The sequence below is a fragment of the Parasteatoda tepidariorum genome, chromosome 6, assembly GCF_043381705.1.
Source record: "Parasteatoda tepidariorum isolate YZ-2023 chromosome 6, CAS_Ptep_4.0, whole genome shotgun sequence".
In the NCBI taxonomy this organism is placed as follows: Eukaryota; Metazoa; Arthropoda; class Arachnida; order Araneae; family Theridiidae; genus Parasteatoda; species Parasteatoda tepidariorum.
The window spans coordinates 90972841-90990030 of NC_092209.1; the positions used below are offsets into that span (position 1 = coordinate 90972841).

Here is a 17190-nt window from a genome sequence, read left to right on the forward strand (position 1 = left end):
ACTTGTTCTTTTTTACACACAAAAACTTTTTCTAGTTTTCGGTAACTTACGTTACATGCATTAATGTTTAGTTGAAATTTATATAATTAAGTGACTTTAACAACAAAAACTTATTTTAACACTGCACAATATTTCTATTAAGTGTAATAAACAATATTTATTCTTTGGAACATTTTGAAATTAAAATAATGTTAACTTACTGATTTTCAAAAACTGACCATGTTCTTCACCCAAATCAGAACAAGCAAATGCCAATGTTCAAAGGGTTACCAACACTAAAAAACTAAATTCTCAAAAAAAATAATTATAAATTATCAAACTTCAAACCTTTATAATTCAGAAAACATCCAAAATTATAACATTATTCTTTTTTGAATTTTCCAATGCTTTTCCCCTTTTTCATGGAATTGCCCATCTTCTTATCAAATACCCATTGTGAAATATTCATTTTAATTATTGAATTTTTATTTCCTATTTCAATATAAGTTATAAGTCAGTGAGCACTTTGGGAGCCACTGTAATTATTAAAAATTATTGATATATAATCACCTGAAATGATTTTCTTTTCCTGAATGAAAATATATTAAACAGTATTTATCCAAGGTTTTATTGGTTATTCTGATTTTGTAGGTACACTTTGAGCAAATACTACTTAAAGTAACACATTAAATTCAATAAAAACAATCAAAATTATACAATAAAAACAATATATTCTGCAAGCTAAACATATTATTTTCTCCACATCTTAATTTTTTAAAAATTAATGTTGTACCAGACCATTAAAAAATAATAAAAAAATATCTTGTAAAAAAATGATTTTTTTTTTTCAAGATATGTTTAAAAAAATGACATTTTGAATAAGATATTTTATAATACAGACACTTTTCTTGTACACATCCTACACTTTATAAGAAAAAAGGGGAAAAAACACAAACCTGGAAATTTTAAGATTTTTACCTGGAAAAATCAGGGAAATTTGAAATCTGTTTTGAGTAGCCACCCTTGGAATAGATTTACTCCTGCTTTGTTGGTTGAATCTTTTTTACAGTCAGAAAAAACTCATGTTTGTATGAGCAATTGCAGAATATTTGTTTTGCTTCATAAATATGGATGACTACACAAATAAGTACTCTTTTGAAAAGTATTATTGAAAAAGGAAATACGCTGTCAACAGAGCTTGTTGAATTTGAAAAGTGTTTCTAATATTTGAACATAAAGTCAATCTCTATTTCATTCTGAATCCCAATGTCATTCATATGACAAGCGGTATTAAATTATAATCCTAATATTCTTGTTAAGATATAGTAAATTTTAAGTCATCTATGACCACTTTAATTATCAATTAATTATTTTAAGTATTTTTAGACAAAATTTTGCAATTTTTGGTCATTAAAGGCAAGAAAAGATACCAATTTAGAGACATAAGGCTCTATTATATTTGACAACTACCACTAACACATTCAAAATGCTTCAACACACCCTGAATAACTTATTATCTAATGATCGAGTTTTCACATACAAGAATTCAATTTAAATGGTTCTCGAACATAACTTTAAATATGCCATGTAGGTAGAGCAAACTATATTTTAAGCTTCAAAATGAGACACAAAAATGCATGTTTGCTTACAAAATATGTAAGTTACAAATCGTTTGTACTTATCCCCTTTTACATGGTGGATGCTAGAGGATGGGGGCTTAGACAGACCACCCATTAGGGTCTGCAGAGGGGGAGATAAGAAGAAGTGATAGATTTATGAGAAATTAGAATGACTTATCTTAACAATTTGTTCTTGTGTAATATAGCATTTCTTTCAATTTGTTTTTGTGGGATATCTATTTCATTGAGGAAAGCCTTATGTGGGGGAGAAAAAAAGTAAATTGTCAATATTAATAAGTTCTACTAAATCATGCACAAATCTGGAATACTTACAATTAATACATTTACATTAATTTCTAATTAGTTTTTAGTTATAAGTATTTATTGCCCTGTGACTTTATGTCTTAGGTTAAGCAAAACGCAGAAGTTTCCCAGCTTGCAGCTACCACCTATATTTTGTGGGGTAGAAGAAATCCGTTGAACATAGGTTCAGTGAAAGTACGTTTTGTAGCTTAAAATATCATCTGCACTCATTTACTACCATATTTGAGGTCGTACTCGGATCATAAAGATTTGAGTCTTAGTACTTGAAAATTTGATCATTAGATCAAAAGTTATTCAGGGCATTTTGTTTATTTTTTTATGCACTGTTGATCGTATGTGACATTGTTAAAGTAACATTTTTTGAAAGAAAATTTTATTTATTAGGAAAGTAACTAAATTTGTAAATGTTTAAATATTTTTGTTTGCTTCTTACTTTTTTCTAGAAATGACAAATAAATATGTACTTATCTTTAATATTTGGTGCAATTAAGTTTCTTCTTATCGTAAAAACAGTCGACGTTTGATTTTTTTTTTCTTTCTTTTAGAAACGGCACGAAGAATTAGATTATTCGATCGTGTGGCTTGCCAACACCTGTCGGCTTTTGCACAACCTCAAACAGTACAGTGGAGATAAAGTAAGTTTTTTGTTTTGTTTTGATCACATAAAATCTGGTACATTATGACTTTTGATAACTAATCAAAAAACTATTCTGGTAGGATCTTACTCTAAATGGTCTGCTCCTTCCCCAGTTTCTCTTGATAAGCATTCCCCCAACAGGTATGGTGGGTAAAGCTCCCCACTTTTGTAACCAATCGCATGTTTTTGACAAGATAGTCTGCATCGATCTCACTGGTACCGACGGATCTGAAACCGAGAAGGCTTCGAGCCACCATCGAGAATCAAACTTCACGATGACAGTACAGCCACTGAGAATAAAAAGGCTTTTAAAACAATGTTCTTAAAATTTTTGAAGTTATATTTATAATAAGTGTTTAAAACCTCTGTCTTATTTAATTTATTATCTTTTTTTTCATTCTCTTTCGGTGTAGCATATTTTCAAATCAGGGATCAGTCTTCATTGAAAATTTCCACACGTTTCAATGTCAGTAGTTTATCTCAACGTTACCAATAAACTTCTTTACAAAAAAAAGATGGGTGCCAAAAATGTTGACAGAATAATAAAAACAAAGGGAGTAAAGAGCTATTCGCAAGGAGTTATTCAGTGATGAAACGTGTATTGTTTACTGCACTCCAGAGAATCAATCCATTCAAACTCCACCGAAAATTGTAAAGAAGACTTTCAGCATAGAAAGGTGTTCTTCTGTTAGACAATGACAACAGATTATGAGAGGTACATTATTAAATCTATAAATGCTCGGCCTCAGGCTGCGGAAAAAGCAGAGACACAACTTTCTCTTTCGGAAGTACGTTGGTGGGTCATTCACCGTACGGTCCTGATTTAGCACTATTTCAAAAACTTGAGGAATTTCTTAGTGGAAAATGCTTGAGAAATGATGACATGTTGAAAGAAATGTTTCAGCGATCAGACGGCAGATTTCTTTGATGGCTGGGGTGACGACTCGTGTCGGTGCTAACGATGACTATATTGAAAAGACAATAAATGTTTTTATTTTAATGGGTGATACAATTTATGTATATAAATGAAGTTTCTCTTACTCTATTGCAGAAGGTTTTTACTTAAATGACCCTTGCAGCCTGTTATATGTTGATTGAATGATACTACACATTAATAATGTTGTTACATACTTTGATTGTAGTATTTTAATTATGTTGTTACACTTTTTGAAAACAACAAATCTTTTATTTTATTAAAGAATTTTATTTTTAATGATGTAATAAAGACCTTTGCTTCAATGAATAGTTCAGTAATGTGTGTCTTGTTTCACATAACTGACTCCCATGATTTGAAAAATCAACATCTTTAAATGTGTACAAAAAGTCACCCCTTTCCCCCATAATCTCACTTCTAAACAAATAAATTCAGCTCTTTCAAGAAAATGGTCAGATTCTAATTTTAAACTTTTAATCATTAGAATTAAATGAATTACTACATTTCATAAATCAATATAAATTTTAATTTTTTTCAAAATTAATTCAAGCTCTGGAAATTATAGAATCTGTTAAGTGTTTGAAACTTTAAAGTATTTAAAATTTTAGAAAAGTAATTTACTAAAAACAATTGTAACAACTATACAATATACATTAATTTTAAAAATGAATCATTACTAAAATTTACTTATGAATTAAGAAATGTTATGAAATATCTTTTCCCAACAGGCCTTCCAAATGGAAAATACGCCAAAGCAAAATGAGCAGTGCCTGAGGAATTTCGATCTCTCCGAATACAGGCAGGTGCTGAGTGATGTTGCTGTCTGGATCTATCAAGCTGTCATCAAACTTATGGAAGAAAGAGTTCAGCCTTTAATTGGTATATTTGCAATTGTTTTAGCTAAAATTCTTTTATGAAAATGACTATCTTTCAAAACTTATCAATAATACTCCTTGATTTGAGGTGGACAGTATCTCAAACTTTCATTTTGAAAATTGCAACTTTGTATAAAAAAAAATTGTGTAATAATATTTTTATGCAGTACAAAGTTCCGAACGACTTCTTTTTTCCAGACACTTTTTAACAATCAAAATAAGCAAAACTCTTTTCCCCATTCCCCCCGAACAAAATGATATGGTATTAAAAAAGGGCTATTTATATATTAAGGGCTATATACTAAGGGCTTTATATAAAAGGGCTATTTATATATAAACCAAGAAAGGAGCAACACAAACCAGGAAGATTCACTTCACTGTGGAATCGAGAAATGATTACTAACTGAAATTGCGGTATGTTATAATGGCATATTAAAATATCAACATTTTAAAAACCGAGTGAAAATCTGTAATAAAAGCTGTGAAAGTATCCACCTGGAGTCATACATTGTTGATATTAACTATCCTTTATTTGTTATTTTTTATTGAATAAGATGTATTTTCATACTGGTTTGCCTTAAATACCTATTATGTAGAAAAATCTATTTTCTGGACTTGTAGTCTTGACGATTACGAATATAAGATTTTTCACTGAAATAAAAAATACTTTATGTAGTTTCAAAATGATGCATCGCTACGAAATGATCATGTCAATGAAATAAATACTTTTAGTTGATTCACTGGGGGAAATTTCTTCATGACACATTTTGCCTGTTTGGGAGAGATAATTCCAAATTGCAGTCCTAACCCTTTTTTAATTAAGAGTATACATAAAAGTTGATTAAGAGAAAAACTGATGAGAGGTTATTCCTAAAATGTTGACAAAATAATTCCTGTAGAAGCGGAAGAAAGTGAGCGTCATAACTTTTAATATTGCGGTCGATAACTGCAAAATACAATTCCTGAAGACCCACTGACACAGGACACAATAGCCGCGGTCACTCAGCTCTTATAATATAAGATAACTATAAAGAAAGCTCTTTCCCACAGTCGTTTTTGTTCCATGAAATTCTGTCTATTTATAATATGAAATATCTGTTTCATACAAAAACGCAGTAATATTGCCACCAAACTGATAAATATTTTTTCTTCCCATTAGCAACAAGGAGCGGAAGTTCCTTGTTTCAACATTAAAGAAAATATTTAATAAACCTTTTAAATTTAAGCACAAACTTTCTCTATTTAGATAAGCTTTACCATAGACGAAACTTCTTAATTCTTGTCATGCCATCCATCACCTAAATTCACAGTTGTGTTTCTTTCTACATTTTGTTGTACAATGAATGAAATTTTTATTTTAATGTTTGGATCAAGAGTTGGGGCAAACTAACCCACATTTGCTTTTCATAAAGAGGAATACCACCTGTCCTCCCTCATCGGGCGGGGAGTACTCTAACCCTTGACCCGACACGGCCTGCTAAAACTATTATCGACGTTAGGGATGCTTAACTAATTTTCGTCACAGAAAATTTTCATACTTACGAGACAACAGACAACCCACAGTACCGAAATGTATCCGAATCGAAGGTTTCGGTGGATGTTTCATACGTTTAAAACTTTATTTTAAAAAAAACTATGGGTGCAAAGTTTTACTAAAATATGTTTGCATTAAATAAGAGAGCCAGATTGCAAATTCGTTCTAAACAAACTACGAAATCATTTCTGAGGGTTGGTGTGCGCCAGATCTTATAGATTTTTGTAGGACCGTTCACTTTAACAGAAGCCAAGATGAAAGAATTTATTTCAATCACTACAAGAAGTGTACCACATGAAAATGAACAAATTCAAGGACATCAGTTTTAACAAAACTCTTTCTTGAAAATCCAAATCAATGAATCAAACATGAGTGATCAATAGCGGTCAAATATGCACCATTTCAACTTCTAACAAAATTAAAATGGACATCAAAATCAAAGAATCACTACAGAGTAAGAAACAAATGAAAGTTGATGCCAAATCAAATAAGTTCCATGAACAAAGTAAGCAATAGACTGCAAAAAGAAACAAAGTGGTAGACATGGTAGCTATAAAAAAAATTCCATTTGATGTAGGACTGGTGTTTGGCCCCTTATAAAAATTGTGAAAAGGGACAAGCAAGAATACAGGTAGACTTCCACATCTGCAGATGGACAATTCCAAAAAACTTTTTATTCAGAAACTAATGAATTAATATTTTTTCTTAATGAAATTTAAAAAAAATTCCTTTACTTTCAGTTGTTTTGTCTTTTTTGAACGTACACTTTACAGTTAGGTCAGGGACCAACCAGATCAAGATGAGCGAGTGTTATAGGCTTAACACCCCAGGGACAGCAGCGCCATCTGCCCCGGAGATATAACACACATCCTCACAACTAGTCTGGTTTAAAAACCTGTTGTTGTAAGGATCCTCCTATAATGCCTAATTAAATAGCCTTAGCATTAATTGTGTATTTCTTCAACAACCCCTTAGGCACTAATTCCTCTCAATACACGCACATATATATATGGTTCACACCAGCAATGAAACTTTAGTGGTCCAATAGGAGCACCTAGGTATTCCTTTAGTAGGCCAAAAAATTAATATGATCGACGAACTTAAGAAAAGTCAAACTTTATAATTACGTAGTTCATGTTATGGTATTCATCAAAAATTACTAATTTCCTTCTATAACACCCTAAAACTAATTTTGTTCATTAGCCCATAATGATTGAAGATTAATAGCTATTAAAATTAAGCGCAAAAAAATAACTAAAGTAATTTTACTAAATAAATTTAGCATAAAAATTAAAATGCTGAGACCAAAGAGATAAATCAAGAAAACAGCAAAAGTAAGAACTAACAAATTACTAAATATTAATTATCTGAAATTAATAAAATTTTAAATAAAGTCAATTCTAAAGGAGCAAAAAAATATTATTTTATGGGTGGAAAATCTTACTGCCAGTAAATGAATGCAAAACACAGCACGACATGTAAATTTGAAATTTAAACATTTAGGTTTCAAAATTTTTGTACCAGACATTTTCTGTTATTCCATTTGAATTCCATTCAAATGGAACAAATTTAAATACAAAATAGTGCAACAAATTTATTTAAATGCATTGAATTCAATGCAAAAAACTACTCTTTTTACTATATTATAAATTCCAAGCTTATTTCAAGACGACAAATTTGTCGCCCTAGTGTGTGATTTTGGCAACAATTGTCACCATGTCACCCAGGTGTGAACCCTGCATATGTATATATTGTAAGATAAAATTAGAGACCTTCTTAACAGTTTTTAAATGACCTTTTCAGTGCCTGCAATACTTGAACACGAAGCTATCCGTGGCATGTTTGGTAACAAACCATCAGGTATGAGAGGCAGATCATCTAGCGTTGCAAGAGAGATTGAGTCACCCGTGGACCCTCAAGCAGCACTTGACACTCTTTTACGAGAGGTAGACACATTAGTCTTTTACATGTTTTCGTTATCTCAGATGGTGGGAGCATAACTCAGATCTGGACGACATTTTCGACTCAATTTACATTTCTGTCTAATGACAGAAATTAATATATATTATTGCAAAAGTTTTTTAATAAATACCAATTTATATCATTCATGATATTAACTGAGCCATTATAACTCCAAAAATAATGTCTAGATATTTATCAATAAAAATAAGAGTTTAAAACCAGACATTTACTCGATGTATCCGAAATAAATCGTAGCAATACATGAGTAATAATTTACTGTGTGAAAGAGTTTTACAACTTTTTTAAATGCAAGGCCACATATCCTAGGACTTAACAATGTTGACTGCAATTTGCGTTAATTTTTATATGAACATCATTGTTCCAGAACCTTTTTTTATCAGCCAACTTAATAATATGTAATTTTATGAAATTAAATACTTCTAATTATACAAAATGTGTTCCAGAAAAAAAAATAACATTTTGTGATGATGCATTTGCAGGCCATAGACCCTTATCCTACTTAATAATCTGACAGTGATATTAAAGAAAAAAATACATTACATTTCATTATAAATCCATGTGGTTTTCTGTCTTCAATGACTCTTGTCAATTTAACCATAAATTCTCTCAGTTTTGTCAATCACTCAATTTTTTAACACTAATTTTCTACATGATTTTTCCCCTCCAACCTCTAATTTCGGCATGTTATTTAAAACTCTGATGTTTTTAATATGACATTATTTCAACACTCAAATTTTAAATTGCATTTTTAAATAATAACATTAGATATGATTTCATTATAAATTTACCTGGTTTTATTGGTAATTTTATTGGGCATTATTGTGACTTTTTATATTTGTTGATTTTTAACAATACAAGCTTGAGAATAAAATTGTTAATTAAGAAATTTTTTAATTTTCAGATGGGTGTATTCTTTAAAGTACTCAGCATTCACGGAGTAGATCCTGAACTTATATGTCAAGTGTATAAACAAGTATGTCTCTTTATTTGTGATATGAAAAAATTATACGAATATATTTATTTTTGTATTTATTTATTTTATTTATCAATTCATAGCTTTTCTACTTTATCTGTGCTGGTGCTCTGAATAATTTACTTCTAAGAAAAGATATGTGCCATTGGTCTAAAGGCATGCAAATTAGGTATGTATCATCCATTCCATTTTGTGAGAGATTTCAGTCTTCATCTCTGAAATTGAACCAAAAATGTTTCTGATCATGTGGATAACGAAAAAAAAACTAAACAAAATTATAAACTTGCCAAAAAATGGATGGTGAAAGAAATTAATAATTTACCATGCAAACATTTTCTACCTTTTCTTTCCATTAGTTACCCTCATTTATCGAGCCCTCTGTTGCAACATATTTGAATTGATACTATGTATACTTGACTGATCATTTAAATAAGATGAGATTCAAATTTCAATAGATTTAACTATAAATAAATTAGTTGAAGAAAATTAAAATGCTTACATACCCAAATTTCACTTTTTATTCCAATTATGAATTTTTTGGAAAATAATTTACAATCGAGGTTTGTTTTCGTTTTTGGGAGTTTTCAAAAAGAGCCTTTTCGAGTCCATCGAGGCTTCAAAAAGCTCCTTCACTTCCAGAATGAAATTGAAAATAATCACACAGAGTTTCTAGTGCCTCTAAAGCGGCTGTGTGAGTTGGGGAACTTTTGTGGTATCTTCTTCATCATTCTCGTCTATTTCTTCATCCTTGTTGCCACCATTTATTTCAGCTGCAATTTCTCCAATATCTATCTCGCAATTGAGCTGTAATTAAATGCTCATCTACCTCAACGAATTCGTTGAAAGTACAAGTACCCATTTCACCAGACACAGTATTCCAATCCTCTTCACTAATGTCGTTTTCATTTTCTGGCTCTTCACATTCAGATTCTTCTGGAAGCAGTAATCTCGCTTTTTTAAAGCCATGATGAGCACAACATGTATATTGCATCAAGGACAGTGATTTGCTTTGGCTCGTCTTTTGCCTGAAGTTTTTTTTCCATGACAGCCAAAAGAATACGAGTTAAAGTTTTTCTATTATGCACTTTTACACAACGGATGATGTTTAGATCCAAGGGTTGAATTTTGCTAGAGCAATTTGCAGGAAAGAAAACAATTTTCGTGTTATTGAAATTCGATAAGTCTTGTGGATAAGCAGGGCATTGATCCATGAATAAGAGAACTTTCCGTTTTTCTTTCAATTTTTCAATTTTCTTTCAATTTTTCTTTCAATTTCAATTTTTTAATTTCAGCTTTCAATTGATATTATATATTGTATTTAAGGAAAATTTAGTTACATTAAATTGTACATTTACTGCATTACACCAAGTTACATTATATTACTGCATCANTTTTTTTTTTTTTTTTTTTTTTTTTTTTTTTTTTTTTTTTTTTTTTTTTTTTGTTTAAACTCACTGTACACACTTTTCAGTGCTTAACACACAAATTTGTTTTTCAACATTCAGTCATAGTAATTATTGTAAAACCAATCGTACTAATCGTTCCACGTGTTGTGTGTATGTTGGTCATAGTTCAGGAGCAAGACTGATTTTTTTTTCACTATCTCAGATTTACGGGAAGCTCGAAATATCGAGACTCTACTAGGATTAAAATCAGAAACTCTACTGAGTTACTGATTTTTTCTATTGCATAATGCATATCTCCGTACAAATTTTCTTAATTTTTTCTCAATAATTACTCTGTCTCATTTTATTAATAAAAAAAAATTAAATTTAGAAATAGAATTTTTGGGCATTATTATTGAAAGTGTGTTGAGGAAAAAAATTACCTTCTTTTAATAATTTTTTTACAAAAGAATCTTGTCTCTTTTATCCAATTTTTTACAAAAACAAGTTTGGTTTTAAATGAATTCAAACAAAAGTTATTTTCTTAAATTTTTATTTCCCCCATTAAAAAAGCTAGTTTTTAAATAATGAATGGCGAAAAAATCAGATACTATATAAATCAAACCTCATATCAATTAAATAACCAAATCATATTGACTAAATAATTGTATTAATTTTTAATAATTAATTCAGTAATGATAGGAAATGGAAACTGATGGAATAAAGTTTTTAAAAAAAAGTTTACATTGTGTTAAACAAAATCCAATGTTTCAACGAAATGTAATGAAAACTTTTGAGGAATAAAAATTTTAACGAATGACTTTTATTTCTCCTGAACCACTCAGTTGATTTGATTAGAATCAAATTTTCTATGTTACCTAGTTACTATATGTAATACAAAAAATAATTAATGTACAGTATATAATACAGTATTCATTTTCAAAATTCACACTCAATATTTCTTTCAGGCAATAATATAAAATTTCACTTGTTATTTATTCAAATAATTTTAGATTTATTATCTAGTTTCATTGCCAAGGACAATTACACATTATATTACTCAATAAACCATCTTGTTATTTCCAGGTTTTAAAAATTAAATTCAGTTATTAAATTATTTAATTTTAACAAAGAAAAAGAAAAGGAAGTAAATGTGCCCTTAAATAATGATATTATGATGGTTAGTGGCCTAACAGCCCTGGGTGGGGGCAGCCGCTTTCGCTGAAATTTAGGTAAGGGGGCTTTGCCCCTTTCTGAAAATTTGACATCTGCGAAAATATAAACTGAATTAAAATTAGTAATTTTAGATGATAAAAATAATTTGTTTATTTCAACTATGAAGCTATATTTCAGATAGAAAACTTTATATTCCTCTGAAATATAAGTAAAAATTCAAATAACGTGCTTTCCTCTTCTGATATATAGGCGTTCGTGAGAAATAATAAAGTAAAGTAAAATTGATAATTTTAGGAAGAAAAACAAATTCAAAAAATATATCAAGCGGTTTTGCTTTGAATAACAATATTTTAAAATGTATTATTACATTGTTATATGCTTTTTGGCCTATATTTTCTTTTACCATCAAAATTTAATTATATATTCAAAGTTAATTCTAATACATTGTAAACATAATTGCACATTCAGTCCATTCAAATGTACGCTTGAATAATAATACTAAACTAACTATAACACTATAAATACTAAAGTATACTTAGTATTTATAGCACACTATAAATACTAAACTAAGCCTAAAACAAAGTGTGTATGAAATGGAAAAAAAACTATTTTCTGTTATTTATGATCAAATGTTTATCTTTAAAATGTATATCTCAGCATTCACAAATTTAAAGGAGTAAAATTATAACATTAATTCATTGATAAATCATTTTTTAACTAATTTGATGGTGTGAAATTACAGCCGTCATAACCACCTGTGCTAGTTTATGCAACTATTACAGATATAAATTTGATAATGACAAATAATAATTATAATATTAAAATAATAAAACGAATAAAGTTCATGAAGGCTTGCCCTCCCCCCCCTACTCAAACAAAAGTGGCACTTCATTGTTGATCATCTCTCTCCAAAACTCATCAATTGTTTTCCCACAAAACTATACCGGACACACTTCAAACATTTTAAGTTCTGCTGAGGAATAAAAATCCTAGATAAAAAATAAATGCTTATTATAAATTTATATTTGATTAAAAAGCAAAAATGATTCATTAAATTAGCTTCTTTGCATACTCGTCACTATTCAAACATATAGCAGCTGAATATTTTAAAAATAAACTGCAATAAGTGAAATCCGAGACCAAAAATTCTTTTTTATGTGTTTTTGTGCTCTTCTGGTAAATTATTTAATTAAAATGATGAGAGCACTAATGAATGACTCTGTCATAATTACATAAAGATATTGTTTTCAGGTACAACCTGAGCCACTTGGAACAGTGGTTTAGGGATCAACATATGCAAGACTGTGGAGTTATTGAGACTCTCCAACCCATTGTGCAAGCGTCTCAACTACTTCAAGCTCGCAAGACAGACGAAGATATTCAAAGCGTCTGTGACATGTGTGATAAGCTTACTACTTCCCAAGTAAGTCTCATAATTCTTTTTTCAAGAAATATTTTGGTTGTAAGAACTGGGTATCCGTGCACCTCCAAAGTTATGGATTGAACAAAATTTGCCTTGATTTTAACTTTTTTTTTTTTTTTTTTTAAAAAAAATGCAGGTAGTTTGAATTTGAATCCAAACAACTCAGAATTTTGAGCTCAGAGTATATTCAGGGTATCCGCCCACTATTTTTTTTTAATCATGAAAACTCATGGATTTGGGTTGCCAAAAATTCTAATTTTTAAAATGGAATTCCCCCCCCCCCCCAATTTCATGGTGTTCCGAATATCTAAATTTGTAACAAAAACCCCATTCACTGTCATATTTTATTTAAATATAAAATGTTTTTATCCTGTTCTTTAAAAATTATGGTGTTCTTTCAAAATATGAAAGAAAGAGCATAATTTCTATAGTGAATTATCTTTTAAACTTCTGTGATTTCAGAATTGTTTTTATTTCTTTATTTTATCAATTTAAAATTCTATCTGAAGCAAGCCAGACATTGGCGAATTTTTTTATATTCCGAAATAAGAACAGAAAAATTACTAGTACTTCTTTCCTTTCTCATGACCAAGAAAATTGTCTTTCTTGGAGATCGTCTTTCTTGGAAAATTGTCTTTAGAGTATTATTCTGCAAAACAAAAGAAGAAGAAAATTATTTGGTTCTGTATTTTTTCAACTATTTTATTGCTTCAACTCTTTCTTCCCTCTGTTTTTTTAAGTGGAAAATCATTAAATATGCAGATGCAGAGTATAACAGTTTTGGTTATACTTATCATTTCAATTAATGTTATTATAATACTTTTTTTAAATTTATTGTTGTGTTTTTGTTTGAGGAAATAGTAACTTCGTGGAGTCGTGAAAAATTCTTGGAATTAGTCATGGATTTGAAAATCTAAAATGTAGCAGATATCCTGTAAGAAGTGGAATAGAAAAAATTGGCTAAGCTAGAAGTTCATCTCTAAAGGAAAATTATTTAAATAATGATCAAAAATATTGATGGGCTCATCAGGGAGTGTAGGGACCTGTATTTTTCTGCTAGACAGAACACTCTTTCGGAACTTTTAAAACATGGGTCAAAAAAGGAGTAAATAAAGAATAAATAAATGTGAAAACTAGAAAAAATCCTCTGTCTCTATTGAAGTCATTCCTCGGAATGACAGTTCTGAAAAAAGTTTAAATTCATTATGAATCTTGAGTGTGTTTTTATTAAACACTGCTCAACTATTCTGGCAATCAAACAGGCTTTCATGTTTTCACCTCCTCAGTAGTGAGTTATAGACCTTAGATAATGTTAGTATAATATCCTTGTTTATATAGTATTAATTTGAGACTTTAAATATTCATATTTTTTAGAATATATATATATGTCAGGAATTTACAAATAAATATTAAGTATACCAAATACATTTGGTTACGGGAAAATTTCCGAATTTATATACAGTCAAACTTCATTAACGTCAACTCAAAGGGGGAAAAAAAACATTATGTTAAAAGTAGTTCATGTTCAGAAATTTTTCTTTCTACATAAAAATTGGCCAAAACACAGATATTCTCTATATTTGTTTGCATTTTCTAAACATAAATTTCTTGTTGTACAAATATGTAAATTAAACACTGCAATACCTATTTTCATAATAAATACAGCTAATTACTTTAAAAAATAAAACTATAAAAACTTATATAACTTAACTAAAATGAGAGAAAATTTTTAATTTAAATATGTAAGCTAATAACTGCTCTACATATGCTCTTAATTTATACAACTAATTACTTTAAAAAATAAAATATAGCTGTAAAGATTATTAACTTATAAAGAAAAAAATATTATAAGACAAAATTCTAAAATTAAACTGATTTATTGCTCTGATATATTTAACTGATATCCTTTGCAGGCATTCCCATTAAGTCTATTCATATTAGGGTGTTACTTGTAAATACTTTAATTTTAAAAAGTTGTTGACTTCGAAATTTGATTTTTTGAAAACTATTCTACTGATTGCAGTGAAATTTTATTTTTTCTAATGTATGCATACCATGGAACAATGCAAATACAGGCGAACCTGTTTATCTCGAATCTCACGGGAAAGGCCGAAAATTCGAGATAAAAAGGTTTTGAAATGTACAAGTACTTTAAAAAAATTAAATTTAATTAAGAAATTCTATTAAAAGTGCTTTAATAGGTTTTAGTAGAAAAATATAGACATTTCTTGAAATTAATTATACCACATACATCTATTTACATAACAGTTTCTTAACATACGTTTAACACTGAAAATAATTTTTCCACGATTTTTGACGTGTAACCTTCCTTGTTTCGGTTATTCTTTTGAGGTTAGAAAGATCGCAAATTCCTCATAGCCAACATTTTCCTGGCATTCAAGAATAGTTTATAAGAATTCTACTTCTTTTGCATTCACTTTTGATTCATCAATATTCCTTTCTTCAGCTTCTTCATCTTATATTTCTTTGACATTATCTATGATTTCCGCATCTGCTAATGTTCCGCATGTTGCCAGGTAGTTGTCCACTTGTAAAAATCTTCAAAATTAACGTCAACATTAAATCCAGATTTTATTGCATTCCATTTTGGCAAATCTGCCACTGCATTTTCAGCGTTAGCATTTTCTTCTTCTTTACTGATGCCTTCAACCTCTTATTCATCATCTTCACAGCTATTCTTAAAACCAGCTTTTTAAAACCATTTTGGATAGTTTTTTTGAGACGCATTTCTCCAGGCAGAACTGTAATTCTGATAGCATCTAACTTTTTTCATCAATAGCATCTACAAGTTTACATACCAACTGTTTTCTGTAGTTCACTTTAAAATTCCTAATTATCCTTTGATCCATTGGTTGCAATTTTGAGGTGAAAATGAATTTCTATTCTTAGCTTTCTTATCTATGTTGAAAAGCTAACCCCTGATCGTCACTACTCATTAACCCCTTTCTTACTGCCAGAATCATTGTGTTCCTTTCTAGTTAAAGAAGTGCAGGGATAGTGATTGAAATTCCAAGAAACACCTCCAACCTGTTCATGCGTACTTCCTGTGGATTCACGAAATTCATCTCTGTCTACGAGTTCCATATATAGAAAGTTTTGACATTTCTGCTCTATTATTAGAAATTCGAGAGACGGAGGTTTTGAAAAAAAATCGACATAAACATGTAAGATACATTGATTTTAGACAGTAAATGTAAGGAATTTTAGAAATTTTGAGATAAAGAGGTTTTTGAGATAAGGAAGTTCAAGATAAGCAGGTTCAACTGTATTTCTGTACTTCAAAATTAAAAATTTTAACGACCTATATTAAATAAAATAATAAAAAATTAATTATTAGTTATTATTTGAATGAAATGAACTTTGATAACAAATTTTATTATCGTACGCAAAATATTTTTGATTTGCTGTAAAAGTTTTAATATATCGTGAATTACACTGGACATGAAATTAGCATTTAAGGGTTTTGACTGCTGTCCTGTGTCCTGCCTGTTTCAGATTGCTGCTATCTCCTTATATTTTAAGACTGAAAGAAGGTTTTAAGATTAGGTCCTCAAGACATGTTGGATCAATAATTATAAATGTTAAATAATTTCAGATTATCAAGATCCTCAATTTGTACACTCCAGCTGATGAATACGAGACCCGTGTACCTGTGTCCTTTATTCGCAAGATACAGGCTTGCCTTCAAAAGCGGGATGAAGAGAGGCTAGCTGCTGGTCAGTCTCCAGCCATGGGACCAAGCACTCTTCTTATGGATACCAAATATGCCTATCCTATACGATTTCCCTTCAATCCTTCCAACATTCAACTGGAGGATATCGTCATTCCAGAACTACTAGACCTACACCACCTCTTGAAGAAAGTCTAAAGCTTTTATTTTGTTATTCACTACAGTTCAAAGATTAGTTTAATGAGTAACAAAAAATTTTTGAATAGTTCAATAATTTATTACATTTTAAGAATTAAATAAAACATTCCCTCTCTCTCTTTTTTTTTTTTTTTTTTTTTTTTAAGGCATTTAAAATTTATTTGTAGTTTAAAAAATTCAACCTATTTTCTGAAATTATATAAAAAATAATTGGAAATTCTAATTTTTTAAAAAAAGCTAAAAATTTGATTAAATGCTTTGCAAGTAATTATTTTTGTTTTATATTATATATTTATATTACATAAATTCTTAAATTAAAAAGAAATCATTAAAAATTATAAGTGAATGAAATCATGAGTAAAATAATTCAAGCTTACTTTAATGATTAACACAGAATTTTAATAATTTTGATAGTCTAATAATTCGCACATAATTTATTACATTTTAAGAATTAAATAA

General features: G+C 29.3%; 1 protein-coding gene across 3 annotated transcripts in view; it reads left to right on the forward strand.

The window, feature by feature from the left end:
* Positions 1-16868, forward strand: part of LOC107445441 (dilute class unconventional myosin) — a 130442-nt gene extending 113574 nt beyond the window's left edge. For all 3 annotated transcript variants that reach the window (XM_043053814.2, XM_043053816.2, XM_043053815.2), the window contains 7 exons: positions 2468-2557; positions 4222-4372; positions 7706-7848; positions 8787-8858; positions 8942-9027; positions 12671-12842; positions 16459-16868. In XM_043053814.2, coding sequence (XP_042909748.1) covers positions 2468-2557; positions 4222-4372; positions 7706-7848; positions 8787-8858; positions 8942-9027; positions 12671-12842; positions 16459-16731 — 987 coding nt within the window. In that variant the 3' untranslated portion in view covers positions 16732-16868. The remainder of the gene's footprint in view (positions 1-2467; positions 2558-4221; positions 4373-7705; positions 7849-8786; positions 8859-8941; positions 9028-12670; positions 12843-16458) is intronic.
* Positions 16869-17190: the final 322 nt, after the last annotated feature.